General features: G+C 37.2%; 1 protein-coding gene across 1 annotated transcript; it reads left to right on the plus strand.

The window, feature by feature from the left end:
- Positions 1-9314: 9314 nt before the first annotated feature.
- LOC114716277 (dof zinc finger protein DOF2.4-like) lies at positions 9315-9779 on the plus strand. Its single transcript, XM_028901266.1, has one exon. It carries the CDS (start codon positions 9329-9331, stop codon positions 9620-9622), a length of 294 nt encoding a protein of 97 aa, XP_028757099.1. The 5' UTR covers positions 9315-9328; the 3' UTR covers positions 9623-9779.
- Positions 9780-13093: the final 3314 nt, after the last annotated feature.

The raw sequence follows: 13093 nt of genomic DNA on the forward strand, positions 1-13093 counted from the left end.
AAAAATATAAAAACTCTGCGGCGAACGTTATTGCCGTATTGGCGTGGGGATTTTTGCGGATATGTTAGGGCCTTAAAAATAAATAAGCAAGCATACCTGTTGCACGGGGTGCTGATTTTTTTATGATTTGTACAATGAATTAAAAAAAAAAAGTACAGTGAATTATACGAATAAGCAATTTATTTTTATTATTATTCTCTAAATTTCATCAATGTTTTCTTGGGATAGAAGTTAAGCATGGTATAAATTTTATTTTAAAGATTTGTGCAATTAACGTCATGACTATGGATGCAGGTGGCTCTATTTTTCTATGAAAATAAGTCAAGATTGTTTATTTATCTTTTTTTTTCAATGACATGTAATCTATTTTTTTGACCAGATGACATGTAACCTATTCATCTTATATGCCGTATCCACATTAGATCCAAGATGAATAACTTTGGGCAAAATCGTATGTTAAATATTTTTATTAGAGTTATCTTCTTTTTCTTTTTCTTTTTTGGTCCAAAGTATCCTCCTATTCAAACAGTAAGAAACTAATTTTTCAAAATACCCTTAGGTGTTGTAACTAGAACGCTTCTCAATAATATTTTTCCTCATATACACCACTTTAAAGATTGAACCTGAAATATGATACTTAAAGTGCTCCAAGTCCTTTCACTTGGGTCAAGATTTGTTGGTTATTAGAGTTATCTGATTCTATCTAATCAACAACTTTGGGGGGAAAAAAGCATTGTGTGGTTTGGGCTGATATTGATTGTTTTATTGTTTTCATAAACTGGACAGAGTGATCCCATAGTTGGTGGGTCAAAAGCGGGAGGTGTTAAGCCTGGTTAGCAGATTGAGCCATTGGGTTTTACTAAAGGCATATAGTGGGAGGGCTCAATAGGGCATTATGTAACAGGCACCGCAAAACTTCTAAGAGTATTAATGATGTCGTCTGTTGTGGCCCAGTTAAATGGGGGCCTTTAGGGGATGGGTCTGGTTCCTAGCCAGGTTCACCAGGCGGGGTCTTGCTCTGCTGATATTATTAATACTATCAGCATCAGGTGCTGGTTCATGATATGACCCAGAAAAGAAGGCCAAGCTAATAATTCCTTGAGATCAGTAAGCTTTTATTTTTCTGTTCCAAAAGGAAAAATGAAGGGAGACCAATAATTGCTTCATTACCTCTCCCTTTTACATCCACAAAGCCCTGTTCCTTCGAAACGCGTCTCCCTCTCACCAACTTCATGCTTCAATAATCCTTGAAAGCTTTTTGGTTTTTTGGACCATGCATAGATATATATACTCGCTTTCCTCCCCCCCCCCCCCGGGAGGAATATGGCTTTTCAACTTTGACCCTAGCTACTAAGCTTCCAAAAAGAACATTCACGCGCATCCAATCGTAGCAGACGAAGAAGGAAGGCATGCATGAACAGTGATCATATCCCATTGTGAAGTTAACGCCGAAAACCGAAAACCTAGACGTTTCCATCTCCATAAGCCACGCAGGGCCTCATCCAGCAGGGTTTATATGACCTTACGCAGATTCTTGCGGTTTGTATGGGAATATCCGAGTCGAACCACCTACACAAGAACAACCTTGACGATGCTGCTGCTGTGTCGAGCACATCTTTCCCACAGCATCCATAAATTTGCATGTCCAACTCCTCAAATCTAGCACTGGCGCTATATGGTGGGATAAGCTGAATACCCTCGAAGAGTGAGTCGATTTCAGTCGTATTTCCGCTCCGCGTTGCAATATCAGTCCTGGTGGGCATAATCCCGTCCTTTCTTTTGTACCATGGCCCGCATTTTCGTCTTTTCATTTACGTGGATCTACTCCATATCTTTTCTTTCTTTTGGATACATCTCTCCTTTCTTTTGTTTGCTGAACACCCAAGACACACATACAACTGCACTACAGATAGTAGATTTATGGGTTAAGTTGCAAATTTATCATGAAAAATTTTATCCAGGTGCTTTGGGCATCTGGAAGGCTTTTTTAGAGCAAATTTACTCCAAAAGCTTAAGATTGTAGTAATATTATCTCTTACGATCAAAAAATTAATGTTGACAGTTAAGATAATAACGTTGATCATTAACATTTTTAATGGTACAAGATAATATTGTTACGATTTTAAGCTTCTTGGCTTATGATAACCTATGTCAGCATTCGAAACATCTTTTTCAAAAGATATATTCAATTCCCGATTTATTTTTCAATCAAGTTAAATTCCCACAATTTAAAGGATAAATTGAGACTGAAGAAGGAAAGCAAACCCGGGGGGCCCCGGGGAGCTGACGCTTAATTGGCATTTCTGTTATACTGTACCGTCTGTCGCTAATTTCACTTGGCGAAGTATAAAATTCAATATTTGGCTTCTGTTTGTTATTTCTACAGAGTTCGGCCTCTATGATTCACAGTGGGTAAAAGTAAACCCATTATACAGTAGAATTAGCGTCGGCAATTGGAAGTCGTAATTACAAATACCTCAAGAGTTAGAAAACAGGTTTTCAAAGTATTAAGTCTACTTAATTTCAAGCTTGCAGGATAAAAAGATACAACATTAAGTACGTAAGTGCGTTGATTAATAATTGGACCAAAGTATCCACACAGTATATATCGTAGAACGAAGCCCAAAACATTTATCTATATATTGGACGGAAGCTGTTAATTTCGCAGTGAATTTCCATTTATTGGAGACCTACGTACATGTGATGGTAAGGGCTTCTGATATATATCGTGGCGTCTGATATTACTCCTCCGGTCCTAATTATAAGACCCAATTGACTTATTTGAGAAGATTAAGGAAGTAAGTTAAGTTGGTTATTTATAATAAATAAGTGTTGTCATTCCTAAAATATCCTTACTAATTAAGTATATTGGCTAAAACTATCATTATTAGAAGGATTATCTTGGAAAAAAATGCATAAATATAATAGACAAAATGGATTGGGTCTTATAATTAGGACCAAAAAAAGTCAAATTGGGTCTTATAATAAGGACCGGAGGAGTATTTAACACGAAAATTAATTGGTGGCATAAAATATTAATTTAAAACATATTTTGACTCGATCGCGGTCGATGATCCTCAATAGGGGACGTATGAGAGAATGGATTATATACATGGAAAGTAAAGTGAAATCTCTGGGGTCAGGAATGTGTGGACTTACAAACCAGCTTTGATTTGCATTAATAAGCGATAAACTAATGGTATATGTAGAATCCTGGTCTAATAAAGTAAAAGACAGATGCATGAACGCGTAACTTCATTGCTTTCCATAAAAATTTCCTGTATATATAAAAAATATTTAATGTGGTTGAGAGCCAGTGATGAAGACATGGAATCAACAAGGGGTTGGCCACTGAGAATATATAACATATAATTAAGAAATGATTGCGGCCCAAGAAGTCCCAAAGTGAGGGCACATATCTTTTGCAGATTGCAGTACTGTGCTCGTGTGGGGATGGAAACTATATGCTTTTTGACCCCCTCACTGTACAATATAATGGCATGCATTTCTATATTCATAAATATGTGCATGCAAATCAATTAACTAGCTTGGTCCCGCACACTTGCTCCCCTTCTCCTTTATTTTTCTGATTGGTATATCTCATGCACGTGCATAGCCTTTGCCAATGCTCTCTCTCTCTCTCTCTCTCTGTGAATGTGAGACACACTCACAGGCCTGACAGACCCAGAGAGGACAAGTGAAAGCAGAGTTAAGGCTGCAATTGTGGTGCCTTTACAACTATAATTTCGCGAAATTAAGTAATAAGCTTTTCTCCCATAAAAATTAGCAGAACAAAGACATCAGATATCAACATCGCCGAGCAACCAACCCTTATCTCCTCGTCCAATCTTCCACCATTAACTCATGAATATTATAGTCCCAGTCTGAAATTCACATCATTTCACTTTCCCCAAACTCATTTCACTAGCTAGTGCAAAGTAACAGTAACATACTAAAGCAATGCGTAATTAACTCTTATCTCCTCCAATCTTCTCACGAACGCCAAATCCAGAATTAATGGCTATCTCTACGCTGTTGACTTGGATCGAATACTGTCCCAAGTTCAAAACAGTAAGTTTAGTGGGTGTTGCAGCAGCTCACCCTCCATCAGTTTCTGCGTATTTCCTTGATTTTTTTTTTTTTTCACTTGTACTTAAAGGAGATGACGATCTTGAGGGGGGGGTGTGTGTGTGTGGCGTGCGTGTTTTGGTCGAAGGTCGTGAGAATTGTGTTTGCTTTGCTTTTCGAAAGCAATTGTGGGAAGAGTGGGCACTCTTGATGAATGTTCAATTATTTAGAGAGGGATTGGATATGGACGGTCAACATGTCGTTTTCAATATATTTATATTTCCTCGATGGATTAAGAGATTGTTTTGCCATAAAAGTGATAATGAAGTTCGTCTTTACTAAAGAGAGACAATTTGAATGCTTTACGTCTGCTTGACATTTCAAATTATTGGAGGATATAATTGACAGCGGACGACGATGGTTCCATTTGGCTACAAGACTCTTATATATGAATTAAATCAATTAATCCTATCACAGAACTTTTGTCATACACGGGTGTGTGGCTTCAACTTTATTAGATATAGAAGCTTCATATCGAAATTCGCCATCTCCCTAAGTATACATATAACCTGCTAGAGTTACTGAGCATGAGAAGGTCGGCATATAATGCATATATATCGAACATGACATCTGCGAAGAAGAGTTAACTTTCACTGACATCTTGTCAAGTGATTGACTAACTAAGAACAAGAAAATATTCTATCTATCGTTATCTCACTTGTGCCATGGTGCCAATGATAAAAGGTGGCAAAATTATATACACTGGCATATGCGTAAATCGTTTTCAAATCAATTTTTTTTGATGATTTAGCGTTCTACCTCTCGTAAATTGAAAATTAGTAAGATCCGTTCTGTGAACTGTTTCTTCCCTTCAGGAAACTATACAAGTGTATGCTCTAATTTCATGAGCTCGCCCGGTCTACTTTCTTTTCTTATCTTTTAAACTTACTATAATAAGAAAGCAGCAGATTAATAATTAGGACGAATTTTCTTTGACTGATGAGGATTGATTCCCTTTCATACGGCTAGAAAGAAGCAAGAAAGAAAAAAATTAAGAAAGGATCTTGGAAGCTTCACCTGTGCCCTACATGCTAAGTTCTTGGTCCTTCCCAGGCTGCGAATCCAATCATCATCATCATCATGACACACACACACAAACAAACTAATAATCGCTCGCGCCATCACAAAAATTAGGAATTGAAAGAGTAGTGATGTATACGGTATACCTATAAATTTAGGTTTACCCAAAAAAAATGTTAATTATAATGTAATAATTGGAGAGTACAAAACTATATTTTAGAAATTATTTTGAAGAGAAGATGGGGATATGATTTGGAACGAAATATAGCATAAGAATTTTGAGACGATCAATTATATGATAGTATAGAGCATATAAAACTATTAGTTAAACTAATAACGATAGGGGATCGGAGGGGAGGAGGCCAAAGATGAAGAAAGGATGATTCTATGATTAGCGGGGGCCTTTTTTCTCTTGAGGGGGGGGGGTGTTGGGTGTTTGGAATGGGGGACCCACCAAGGGATGGGATGCCCGACCTCTGGCATCTCCTGAGTCCTGACTTGGTCACTGATTGATGTTTAGTGCATTGCACATCACATTGTGCGACTTTAGTCCTTTACCTTTACTTCCATCTCCCATCTTTAATTTCATCGTCCCCCACTCACTCCCAATTCACTTAACTTCTTCGGATTTATCCGTATCATTTACGCACAACAAACAATATAAATAAATGCTAACTTCGGTCCTTAATATAGAATTTGTTTGATATTTATTTTGATCCTAAATATAAAACCCCAATCCACTTTATTTCTCATATTATTCATTTTTTTCAAGATAGTCATTCTAGTAATATTAGTTCTAGCTAATAAAATTGATTATCAAGGATATTTTAGGAAAGACAATATCTATTTATTACAAATAACTAAACTTAACTTACTTCCTTAATCCATTCAAATTAATCAACTAGCTCTTATATACATTACAAGACATTGCTTTTTCCCCGAGTCTTTAATTTATTTTTAAAAGTTTTTTCTTTTAATTTTTAGCAATTTTCCTGCGTAATTAACCTTTTCTATGTTTCAATGTTATTCAACACAATTTCCTGTTATGCGAATAAAAATAATATTTAACTAAACAAATCATGGTTGTTGCGGACTACTTTTTGTTTTTTTATTTATTTTACCTTTAAAAAAATGGGAGAGAAAAGTTGTGGCATGGGGACCTCAACGTCAATGGCGACCTATCAACCTACATACAGCACTTGAATATAATGGCCCTACTTATTTTGTCTTCTCCATCTGCCTGATTTACTATTACAAATTCACTACTCGTCAACAATTTGCATCCATATATATATATATATATATATAAATAATTTTGTAAATGCGTAGTTTTATATATATATCTTCATATCTTTAATATAAAAATATTTAATTAATTTGATTAGATTAAGAAAGTTAGGTAAATTAGTTAATTATAAGAAATATAATATACTTTTTCTAAAACACCATAATCATCTTCTTTACTATTTCTCTTCCTCTTTTATTTGATTATGGTTGAAAAAGTATCTATAGGAGTAATTTAAAAAAATTGATAAATATGAGAAATAAATCTTATATTTAGAACCAAATTAAGTCAATAATTTTTAATTCTTATATTAAGGACCGAGAAGTAGTTTTTATCTACACAAAGGGTATAACAAGCAACTTTAAAAAACAACTAATGTAAAGGACGTCGGACTTAGCTATATATGTATATAGCTCACAAATTAACGACTGCATCGATCTCATCGCTTGCTCAACACAAGAGAGCTACACACACGCACACACAGCTCACGTACGCCCCCTTTACTTCTAGTTGTTATTAGTTGATTAGATTTCCTTAACATTTAACATATTTCCCCCGCGTTACCAAATAAAAGATGAACACAGACAAGACCCCCTTCGTCCAGCATAACCGGTAATTAGTGAACATGAACGTACAAAGAGATGGAGTTAATAATCAGCCAGATATTAAAATTACCGTAATTTATTTATTTAGTTCTTAAAGTATACGGAGCAGTTATTCGCTGAAGACTGTGTACGTAAGTGCTGAGTATTTTTAAGTTAGTATGCAACATATATCATGCATGCACGTAAATTTACAAAAATTAGTACAGCCTATGGCCACATTATGTGTGAGAATATAATGTATAAAGATTTCTTAAAGCCGAAGAAACGTTGAAATGAATGATGATTTGCACTTCACTGCCTGAAGGGTTTCTCAGTTCGGGTGTGACCCCTACCCACTTACAAAAAGAATGGATTGTTTTTTACAAAAACAAATAATCTCTCCCACTTCGTTAATTAAAAAAAGGGAGGTCTAGGTCCACAGGAAAAAGAGCAAAGCACGAGTCGACAAAAGGGACGCGTTAATCTAATAGGCGTTCTCAACTTGAAGCATCGATTAATTAAAGTTGAGAGGAAGCTATTGTAAGATTATGGCGTACCTACTTGCATATATCAAAAGATATTCATCATAGAATTGGATCAACTGAGCATCTCAGTGCTCTGCTTAACACTTAAATTTATTGGTGCTGACTGCTGACTACACAATAAAAATGGGAAAGCAATGGGCAACTAACGCCAATTTGATGGATAAATTTAACAGATTTTGTGTTACCATTTTCAATAATATAATTGTTGATTAACTTTCTTCCTTCTTTAATTATTCCATTTGTCGCATTCCCTGATTTGTTTCGTGCATGATTCTCTATTCTTAAAAGGATTCTCTTTATTTATATATTTATGTATTCACTCATATTTTAGTCATATCTTTTTATGTTGTCCAGAAACGCATTTAAATATAAATATAAATTATTAATCTAAATACATAAAAGTTTTGGATGAAAAGTAAAAAATTTTGATGTTGATGTATAAACTGTCACTTTATAAGAAAATAAAGTTATTATTCGGCAATTATAAATTAAAAAGTTTTAAATCTAGATCATCCTAATTTAATTTGGAAAATTTTAATCACAGCGATAAGCACCAAAATTCAACTATTCGTTCAGCGATATATCCTGAATTAGCTGGCCTGGCCATTAATCTATGATCGCATAGTTTACGCCATGTGTCAAGGATCAAGGGATTATGAATGGGGGACGTTTTTCCGCGTAAATTTTTCGAGAACTGGTGACACATAATTTAATTTTGTTGTCCCGACATTAACCATAACCAAAAAATATACGTCACTTCCTTCCAACTTAATTTTCATTGTCACATAATTAATAATAGACCTGCGAGAATGTCAGTAGGGTCCCGTTCCATTGAGGATCGATCAAATTCTTTGATTACGTGAGCCGATTCCACCATGGGCCATCGATTTGACAGCAACCTTATCACTACGGAATTCTGTTGTTTGAATACAAATATAAAATACGGAGTATAAAAAAAAAATCTAACTATTTACCTTATTATAATTCACAAATAATGTATTTTTTCCATTGCTGGATGCATGGGATTTATACTAGCTATAGCGAGTAACGTTAACTTCAAAAATTGTTGTACTCTTGAAAACAACTGATTAGCTAGCCAGTCTCTTCTTGCTGGTACGGGGAAAAACCCTTTTTAATTGGCGTCTGTCTTCCATGCATGGGAGCCACTCTACTTTCTTTATTAATGGCCAAATTTACAGACCAAGGCCGCAGAAAAGAAGCTTATGGGTTAAGAAACTTCGTCCCACTAAAAACCCTAAAAATATAATAAAACAAAAAGAGAGATGAACGAAATGAGGGAATAAGAGCAAAGCAAAAACAAAAGCCTCTTCTTGCTTTCTTTCCTCTTCCTCCTTCCCTCCCTCCCTCTCTCTTTAATGATCCCTTTTCCCCTCTTTCTTTCTCGGCTCTGGTATTCTTCCTTAGTGTGATTCTCCACCATCTCTAAAGACCCATCCAACTTTACAAAAGAAAATAACAAAAAAAGATAACCAACACCATGGTTTTCTCTTCTATTCCAGTCTATTTAGATCCTCCCAATTGGCAGCAGGTAAGGTTTTCCCCCCAATTTCAGCCACGGCATAAACAAAGATTATTATTCCTATCTCTGTATTAATATCTCTTGAATATACCTGATTTCTGTGTTTACATTTATATATAGTCCTACTTCCTACCTCAACTGGGATTATATGTTGTGTTTTGCAGCAACAAATATCATCAAACAAATGAGATCAGTGAGCCTCCGCTTGCCTCCACAAGCACCTCATATGGTCTCAATCAGGCCTGGATCGATGGCGGATCGAGCCCGGCTTGCAAAGATACCACCGCCGGAGGCAGCTCTAAAGTGTCCTCGCTGTGAATCTACCAACACGAAATTCTGCTACTTCAACAACTACAGCCTGTCTCAACCCAGGCACTTCTGCAAGACCTGTAGGCGTTACTGGACAAGAGGAGGCGCTCTCAGGAACGTTCCGGTTGGCGGAGGATGCCGCAGAAACAAGAAGACCAAGAAGAAGCCGCTCCAAGTCTCCGGCAGCCTCCGACAAACAGCCACCGTCTAACCCCTCATCAGGCGGGGCCGCCATAGCCACCGAGCTGATTGGTCATATGCCGTCCCAAGCATCTAATTTACCATTCATGGCGTCCTTACAGAATCTGAGTCGCTATGGCGTGGGAAGCATGGGCCTCAACTTGCAAGGACAGAGTGATCACATGTTCCCATGGGACTTAATGGAAGTGATATTTCGAGCGGAGGACTGGATCAGTGGCGGTTAAAGCAGTTTTACTTTCTTGAATGGTTTTGATCAGTCAAGTTCAGCTGCTTCTGCTTCAAACCCATTCAAAGCGAACTTGGGGTCAAGAACTTGGGTCAGGGTTACGCAGCTGCCGCCAGTTAATGGAAGACAATGGAGCGCTAAATTTGTCCAGGTCGCAAGCTCGGAGTATATCAGAAAATAACAACCAATACTACTCATGGACTCCAACCACAGATATTATATCAGGCCTTGCCTCTTCTTCCACGACCCATGTGTTGTAATTTCCAAATCAATTAATTGTTATTGCACCACCATCTGTAGTGCATCGGAGAAATTCAAGTTCCCGGATGGTGTAGATGCTCAGCCCAACTTCCCCAGGCTAGTCCCAGATATGGTCAGAATTCGATACATAGATATATATATATATATATATACACACAGCCATATATAGACATATGGACGTATTGTTGTCTTGTTGTTATTGGATGTTTTGATATCGTGTTTCTTGTGTACTATATGAGCTTGCTTTGTATAATTGTGTGTGCATGTACGATGCGTTATGTTTTCTGTATGCTATCTGGCGTCATGACCTCATCTCAATACAAAATCTTCGGAGGGAGGTTACGTAGCTAAAACGGTGCCCGTTTCTAGACGGTTACGACTAGCCCCCACACTGCTTCTCAAAGTTTCTTTCATGGATGCCACGTTCATCGGTAAAGAATGCAAAACTGACACTAAAGAACGTGCCTCCTCCTTTGCTTCGTCCCAGGCAGTGTATCTCGGGATGGTAGCTTGGGACTTCAAGATTTAGTAGTTTTAATTGTCTAGTTAATGTTTACATCTTGCAGCTCGATCCTATGCAAGTTCACATAAATATAATATCTGCCGCGAAAATACTCCTCAGCAAAGCCCTGTGCATAATGGTCTGGAGTTTTAGATAATATGCTGGTACTTATATATAATCAAACGTCCAACACAAGTTGAAAGTGTAAAGTAATTAATAGACTCTCCATATTTCATGAAGGTGGCCGGACTTCTACGGACCTTGAGTTGCAAGAGTCGTATAATGCCCCGCGCCCTTAATTAATTATCTCCGTAATTATGGCAAAATTTGAATGGCAGCTCGTACGTAGTGTTCGACTTCTAGAGTGCTAATAATTGAATCAGATTTTTTTTTTTTACATCTTTGTAATAGACTTGTAATTGGGCAATATTACAGAGTTTGAGAAGCTTTTTAATTATTAATTTTTAATATTCACAATGTATAATATTTAATAAGTATACGGACGAATTATTGCAAAAAAAAAATCTAAGAAAGAATAAAGGCTTTAATTCCCGCGATCAGATTAATTAATCCCTTTCTGGTTTATCCTTCACCCGCCAGAAATAAAACCTAGAAGGACGTGGGCGGGTCAAGAGTCGAGCAAAGGAAAGAGAGAGGATGTCAAAAATGGTGTGTTATTTATAAGCCAAGAGTTGAAGTTAATTGCAACGATATGTGAGGTTAGATTTCATGTGAGAGCCATGGGACGTACTTATTTGTTTGATTTGAGGTTGAGAGTAGACGAGATCAGACATTCAGATGGGAGCATTTGAGAAGACGCCAAAATCCACACTCAAAACCATGCAATTCCATACCCGACCAAGCCTAAGAGGGTGATCATTCTAGAACATCCTAGGCACGATGGAGCAAGATACAAACGACATGAATTAACGCATCATTGTAGTATATATTATGCCCTGAGATCTCAAAAGAAGAGAAAAAGATTCTACGGTCAAAGGAAGTTCGCGACCTTATGAACTCGCCCTCTCCTACCCACTCTCCTCCTTTGGAGCGATCAACTATCTCTATCTCGCACACTTCAAATTATATACGGACTCAATTGGTTATGGGATTGCTTTTCAACTCTTAAAAGTATTTTTAAAAAACATTTTTCTACAAAACGAAATAAATTTCTATATATATTATTTTATAAACTGTAAAAACACTTTTAAAATTATAATTTGATTTCTATCTAAACACTCATAATATATTCTAATTAATCCTACCGGAAACAACGAATAATTTAACCAAGAAATAAAAATAAAACACATCAGGAAAAGGCACAGCATGCAAGAGAGATTACTTTTGCAGGGACCGATACAGCTTTCAAGAACGAATAAAGCAACAAAACCAGTAGAGACCAATGCAGATAAAGCCCTCCCTGTGTCCGTCTGTCGTGACCCTGTCTAACAGGGACGTAGGTGTCCAACGTGGCATCCTGTGATCCAAAAATGTCGGTGTCAGTGCCCCCCGGGGAAAAACTATTTCTGTAAAAATAAATAAATAAATATTATTATCGTTATAAATTACTTTAAAATTTATAACAATTAAGTTCTGTCTGTATAGCTCTAATGACCATAAAATATGAGCCTCGTGAGTTGTGAGAAATTTAAAAAATAAAATGCAGTATAATAGGTTTATTGAAAATTTTAAAATATGACGAGAAAGACGGAAATTTTAGATGAAAACCCAGAGGAGAGGGTGTGTCGGTAAAATTCCGGAGGATGGCAGGGTCAGGGACGGGGGGAATCAAAAGAGGCACAGAAATTGATGCGGAGCCGTGGACGTGTACGTGGCGAAACCTGCGCCGTTGGATGGGTAAGGGATGCAAAAGCAAAAGGTGCCTCACTGCCCTGCATCGTCTTTCTTTCTCTTCCGATTCCCCGTTGGTTCTCTGCCACTTTCTCATTCTTTTTCTCCTTCGTCTTCTTCTACTTAAGTTGTGGCCTTTGCCCTCTCTGCTTTTTCTTTTCTGTAGATGCGCGGGACCCGTCCCCCACATCAATGGCGTCCCACGCCACGACGCAACTATTTATTTACGTACGCACACTGAGTCCTCTTTATCGTCCTCATAATTGGTAACGTAACACTCATTACTGAAGATATGAAAGGGGACATTCGCAATCATTTTACACTCTAGATTATAATACTAGAGTGCCTCAATATGACAGGTTCTTACAAGTACTTCTGGTTGGGTGTTACCATGTAGTAATATGAATTGCACCTCAGTTTATTAGAGATTTGTTGGGACTTATTACCCGTGATGTCAGCTCAAGATGGCCATGTTATGGCATATATTATGCATAGCGCCTCATTTTTTCGTCCAAATGTCAAATAGGTCTATGTCGACCTCCCCTAACGATCAAGGGACCAGATTGATGAGCTTAAGTTCATAGTTTGGATTTGATGTCATGCATTTATCTTAGCGTTCTGTGGCAATCTCAACCTGCGAA

This window comes from Neltuma alba, unplaced genomic scaffold (genome assembly GCF_004799145.2).
Source record: "Neltuma alba isolate B1F8T4 unplaced genomic scaffold, ASM479914v2 tig00011648_pilon, whole genome shotgun sequence".
Taxonomy (NCBI): domain Eukaryota; kingdom Viridiplantae; phylum Streptophyta; class Magnoliopsida; order Fabales; family Fabaceae; genus Neltuma; species Neltuma alba.

Bases quoted from the DNA above. Each gene is read 5' to 3' on its own strand.
- LOC114716277 (XM_028901266.1), top strand. From the start codon at position 9,329: ATGGTCTCAATCAGGCCTGGATCGATGGCGGATCGAGCCCGGCTTGCA.